At 46.9% G+C, this 5,477-nt stretch overlaps 2 protein-coding genes across 11 annotated transcripts in view; both read left to right on the top strand.

Annotated features, from left to right (window-relative positions):
* Positions 1–60: 60 nt before the first annotated feature.
* LOC106941821 (heterogeneous nuclear ribonucleoprotein Q-like) lies at positions 61–5,453 on the top strand. Of its 4 annotated transcripts, XM_015024938.1 has the most exons (10): positions 68–242; positions 2,542–2,719; positions 2,967–3,085; positions 3,150–3,371; positions 3,440–3,616; positions 3,693–3,828; positions 3,902–4,107; positions 4,950–5,099; positions 5,173–5,320; positions 5,377–5,453. In XM_015024938.1, the coding sequence occupies exons 1-9, from the start codon at positions 240–242 to the stop codon at positions 5,296–5,298; spliced, it is 1,317 nt and encodes a 438-aa protein (XP_014880424.1). In that variant the 5' UTR covers positions 68–239; the 3' UTR covers positions 5,299–5,320; positions 5,377–5,453. The 4 variants fall into 4 exon arrangements, with proteins under 4 accessions (XP_014880426.1, XP_014880424.1, XP_014880425.1 ...); XM_015024940.1 differs by lacking the exon at positions 5,377–5,453 and having other exon boundaries at positions 61–166; positions 5,173–5,298; XM_015024939.1 differs by having other exon boundaries at positions 5,173–5,396.
* The window catches only part of LOC106941822 (melanoma-associated antigen D1-like), an 11,023-nt gene continuing 10,867 nt past the window's right edge, over positions 5,322–5,477 (top strand). The window contains exons 1-2 of one of the 7 annotated variants that reach the window (XM_015024947.1): positions 5,322–5,404; positions 5,441–5,468. In XM_015024947.1, coding sequence (XP_014880433.1) covers positions 5,385–5,404; positions 5,441–5,468 — 48 coding nt within the window. In that variant the 5' untranslated portion in view covers positions 5,322–5,384. Of the gene's footprint in view, positions 5,469–5,477 lie in introns of all 7 variants that reach the window. The other 6 variants (XM_015024942.1, XM_015024944.1, XM_015024950.1 and 3 more) reach the window with 6 other exon arrangements.

Genomic DNA, 5,477 nt, shown 5'->3' with positions numbered 1-5,477 from the left:
GCTCCGTTTCCCGCCGTAACCCAGATGAATGAAACCGGAGCAGCCCCTGAATCCCCCCCTCAGAAACCCTGTTTCTCTAAAAGGGAAGAAGCGAACCTCGGGACTTTACCTCGCCGCCATTTTCTAACCCGGGGTGAAAAAAGGAAACCAAGTGAACATCACCGGGGTCAGTATTCCTCCCTAATTCGGACCACCATCACCACAGCGGGTCAGCATAGTGCATTCAACGTTAGATCCGCATGGTATGTACCCGGAAAGGCTTGCTTTTTGGAGGGTGGGGTGTTAAGCTAGAGCCGGTGTTAGATGCTGTTCGCTCCGGCGTCTGCTGATGGCTAACCGGCATTTTGAAGCGGTGAAACGGTTCCATTCTAGTAACGTGACACTGCCAGAGAACATGAGGTAACTTCAGCTACATAAAAGCTCATTATAATGAGGTAATGAAGAGAAGATGAAGATGTTTGCTTGTAACGCTGAGGCCTGCAGCCTGCAGAAGCCTGCGCTGCCGGCTAACTCCGGCTAACAGCTTGTGAGAGGAACCTGCAGGCTGCTCCGGCGCTCAGTTTATCTGCTATAAATGTTTATAACTGTTGGCAGAGCATAGATATATGTTGGTTTCTGTGTTGAACACGTTCGGCTTCAGTTATCATGTGCAGAGAACACATTTAATGAACTGACAGCTCAGTTTCTAACATTATAAACAGGACGGTGGCGCCAACAGTCCATTTATTCAGAGCACACTTCAAGAGGAGATCTCTGATTGGCCAGTTAGGAGCAGCGGTAAATAATCCAGGTGATCTGATACTGTCGTCATGGAGACTTCGCTTTTAAGTTGAATCAGTTCCAAAATAACAAGATGTAAACCTGAGGAAATATGATCTGTTTGTGAAAATGCTGAACAGCAATCCTGCTGCTTTCACTGAAACGGGATCCTGACTGAACTCTGACTTTAATTTGACTGAAAACAACAACAGAACAAGAATTTACAGAATGAAGCTTCCTGATATCACTAAAAACAGGTTTCTGGATTAAAAAGTCAGCCTGTCATTTTCATATTAAAACAGGTTTTTTATCAAAACTCAGATTAAATGTTTGTCAAATGAATTGGTCAAAAAATAAAATATCCTTTAAGACACTACGATCAGGTTTATAGGTTAAATGGCATATGGCTGCAACATAGAAAGACAACAAACGTTTGGGGATAATTTGTGTCAACAAACCTGTGATCTTTGAAGTTTCTGCCTTTTAGTACTTAGTATGCATATCAGTTTAGTCACTTGTAATAATAACCTCACTTACTCTTATTTTCTACATTTTCACAAATAAAAACTAGAAAAAACTTTACAGTATGAAACATGGAGACACGCTTCTTTAACATGAAACAAGTTTGTCCATGAAGTGAAGCGCAGCACATTGATCAGTTATTTTTGATGCATGAAAACAAGTAAATATTGGAGTATTTTCATTGATTTCTGCTGATCTTCATGTAAATCAGTCCGAACAGCCTGGTGTTGTGGATATGATGATGTGATTAGCAGCAGCTGGAGGCAGGTGGTTGTATTAATCATTTGTTTTGGCAGCAGGAAAAGGTGAAGTTTTCAATCAGCTTCAGGTCAAACTGTTTCTGTTTTTTTATCTTATTAGTCTTTCTTCCAGCTGTAGGTTTTAATAACGTGGGGTTTTTATCTTGTTAAACATTTTGTGCTTCCTGACGTCTGGATCAGATCTGATCGGCTCCAGAGGTCACCTGATGAAGAGGAGCAGCTCTTCCTCCCAGATGTTGACCTCACAGCTGCAGCTAGATGAATGTTTTATTAGAAATAATAACTAAAAGTCAGATTTCTGAGCCACGTTGAGGACTGAAGTGATTCTGACTGGTGGCCTTTAATTAGGCCATAAATCTGCTGCAGTTCTCTGTCACTAACCAGAAGTGAAGGATGAAATATTATTATTATTATCATCATAATGTCTGATGGGACGGCCTGCCAGCATTATGCCAACAGTCAGGCCTTCTGTTGGTTGACCTTTGACCTCTAGGTGAAACTGGTTCTCCAGAACTTTGTGGTTTGGTTCAGCAAAGCAGCAGAAGGAAGAGTTTATCATCCAGAGGAAAACAATAAGTCATGCTAATGCAAACTGAGCTCATGATTCATCATGTCATTTATTGATTATTGCGACAGGCCTACGCGTAAACCCATATTGTTTAACTATAAACTGATGGAACTTTATGGAGCCGTTTTCCTCTCATCAGTTTCATCATTTAAACAGAATCTTTAGACAGTTTGAATGGAAAAATTATTTCTGAATCAAATCATAGAATAGACTTTATTGATCCCTGAGGGGGAATTGCTTATTTGTTGAAAGCTACTCCATCTTAGGTAATAAACACAAAGTTTGTAAAATATATAAGAGTATATAAGAGTTCAAAATGACTAAATATAACAAATAAATAAATGAATAACAAGCAAATCATGATCCTAAAACACATGAACCAGTTTGAATCCCTCAGAACAGCTGATGGGTTTCTGCGTCGCTTCGTTCCAGATGTCTGCAGATTTGGCCACAGATCACGTGAACGGGAACGGCACTGAGGAGCCCATGGAAACCATGGAAACCATGGAAACCATGGCAACGGTGACCCGCTCCGAACACTTCCAGGCTCTGCTGGACGCCGGCCTGTCACAGAAAGTAGCCGAGAAGCTGGACGAGCTTTATGTAGCAGGTCAGGACACACACACACACACAGCTACTCTAGAGGAGGAAACATCACCGACACACTGTCTGCATTTCCATAACTAATGTTCAAAAACATTCAGGTACAGTGATGCCAACTCCCACCTGCAGGTGGCGGTATTTCTTACCTCCACTGTTACAGTCCACTGATTGACGTGGCGAGTTACAAATTGACCTACTTAAGTTCTAAAAAATGTTAGTGGAGCCTGACCTGATGATGACCTTTGACCCTGCAGGCCTGGTGGCTCACAGCGACCTGGACGAGCGCGCCCTGGAGGCTCTGAAGGAGTTCAACGAAGACGGGGCGCTGCAGGTTCTGGTCCAGTTCAAGGAGAGCGACCTGTCCCACGTTCAGGTGAGTTTCCCTGGGCGAGGGGGCGGAGCCAGCGGCGGCATCTGACCCGTCTGTGCTCCTCCAGAATAAAAGTGCCTTCCTGTGTGGGGTGATGAAGACGTACCGGCAGCGGGAGAAGCAGGGCACCAAAGTGTCTCCGGCCTCCAAAGGTCCAGATGAGGCGCGGATCCGGGAGCTGCTGGACAGAACCGGCTACACGCTGGACGTCACCACAGGCCAGAGGAAGTACGGCGGCCCGCCACCGGACGGCGTCTACGCCGGGCCGCAGCCCACGGTGGGAACCGAGGTAGGCCCGCTGCCAGCAGGCTGTTGCTTAGCAACGGCCCCACTCCTGACGGCTGCCGCTCCCCGCAGATCTTCGTGGGGAAGATTCCCCGCGATCTGTTCGAAGACGAGCTGGTTCCTCTCTTCGAGAAGGCCGGGCCCATCTGGGACCTGCGGCTGATGATGGACCCGCTCAGCAGCCTGAACCGCGGCTACGCCTTCGTCACTTTCTGCGCCAAAGACTCCGCCCAGGAGGCGGTGAAGCTGGTAGGTCCGCCGCAGGCAGCACGCCGTGCACAGACCCAGCCAGTCCCGGTACCAGAACCTCTCCTCTCTCTTCCAGTGCAATAACTTTGAGATCCGGCCCGGCAAACACATCGGCGTCTGCATATCTGTGGCCAACAACAGGCTATTTGTCGGTTCCATTCCCAAGAGCAAAACCAAGGAGCAGATCGTGGAGGAGTTTTCTAAAGTCACAGGTAAGAACCGTTCCCGGCGCCGGTTCTGACGGGTCGGGCCGACCTGACCTCTAGCTCTGCTGTGTCCGTCCAGAGGGTCTCAGTGATGTCATCCTCTACCACCAACCCGACGACAAGAAGAAGAACCGCGGTTTCTGCTTCCTGGAGTACGAAGACCACAAAACGGCGGCGCAGGCCCGTCGCCGGCTCATGAGTGGAAAGGTCAAGGTCTGGGGCAACCTGGTGACGGTGGAGTGGGCCGACCCCATCGAGGACCCCGACCCGGAAGTTATGGCCAAGGTGAGTCAAAACCCAGAACTCGATGAGATGAAGACGAGATTCAACCAGGAGCTGCAGGAAGGCAGCGATGGAGGCTGAGGAGGCCCAAAAAACACCAGAAACCTGCTGACGTGAGCTCACCTGATCGGATCTGCTGGTTACTATATTAGCTACAGCTAAATTCGCTGTGACGAGTGAAATCCCGTCGCTAACATGAACACAAAGCTATAAATGTTGGCCGAGGTGAGAGTTCACCTGTTAAACTGACTGAAGATGAATCATAAACCAACAGCTGGAGAAAAGACATTTTTATTAGAACCTGCTCACAACAGACAGGCTATCAGAGCCTCTTTATCATCACAATGAATAGAATTTCAGATTTTTGTATAACTTTTATTCAGGTTAACTTAGAAAATGAGCTGTTATTGTTACAGGTTAATTTTCTAAACTACAGAAAAAAGTAACTTAGAGAAGCTCAAATGTGAAAAATTGGACTGATGTTGATATGCGACAATAACACTGGTATGTTAGATTTACCAATGTTTTATTTGATCTTTTTTTATCCGATTACCTGAATAATCAATAGATTACTCGATTACTAAAATGTTCGTTTACAACAGCCATATTTGATTTATGTTCATAAAAACTAAACATCTGGTGAAATAAATGTTCCTTATGGTGTTTTCCTGTGGAGTTACTACATCAGCTTCAGGTTATTTTACGTTAATATTCAGATCATAATGGTCTTAAAGCAGCTTGAAACTTACAGAAACCACTGCTGAAGCAAAGGTTGTCCGAAGAATACTGCTGTAAAGTTGAGTGGCAGGAAGAACACACTGAAGATCCGGACGTTGTCTCTGCAGGTGAAGGTCCTGTTTGTGAGGAACCTGGCCAATGGCGTCACAGAGGAGATCCTGGAGAAATCCTTCAGCCAGTTTGGGAAGCTGGAGCGAGTGAAGAAGCTCAAAGACTACGCCTTCGTCCACTTCGAGGAGCGGGACGGAGCCGTGAAGGTACCGGCCACGACCCGGCGTACGCTTCCCGTCTCTGACTGGACGGCCGAATGAAACTCTGCTCCTCCTGCAGGCGCTGGAGGAGCTGAACGGGACGGAGCTGGAGGGAGAGCCCATCGAAATAGTTTTTGCCAAACCGCCTGATCAGAAAAGGAAGGAGAGGAAAGCCCAGAGACAAGCTGCCAAGTCCCAAATGTAAGACAGGTCCACATGTTAGACAGGTCTCACCAGGTCCCAGAAGTTAGACAGGTCCCACCAGGTGCCGGATGTTAGACAGGTCCCACCATGTCGCAGATGTTAGACAGGTCCCAGATGTTGGACAGGTCCCAGATGTTGGACAGGTCCCACCAGGTCCCAGATGTTAGACAGGTCCCACCA

This window comes from Poecilia latipinna, unplaced genomic scaffold, assembly GCF_001443285.1.
Source record: "Poecilia latipinna isolate Pla-1442-1.1 unplaced genomic scaffold, P_latipinna-1.0 Scaffold3885, whole genome shotgun sequence".
Lineage (NCBI taxonomy): Eukaryota > Metazoa > Chordata > Actinopteri > Cyprinodontiformes > Poeciliidae > Poecilia > Poecilia latipinna.
This window is presented reverse-complemented; position numbering and strand designations above follow the sequence as displayed.

What these genes read in the sequence shown, in the direction of transcription:
- LOC106941821 (XM_015024938.1), top strand. An exon ending in GCGACCTGTCCCACGTTCAG is followed by an intron (nt 3,086 to 3,149) that starts GTGAGTTTCCCT and finishes GTGCTCCTCCAG; the next exon opens with AATAAAAGTGCCTTCCTGTG. An exon ending in CCCAGGAGGCGGTGAAGCTG is followed by an intron (nt 3,617 to 3,692) that starts GTAGGTCCGCCG and finishes TCTCTCTTCCAG; the next exon opens with TGCAATAACTTTGAGATCCG.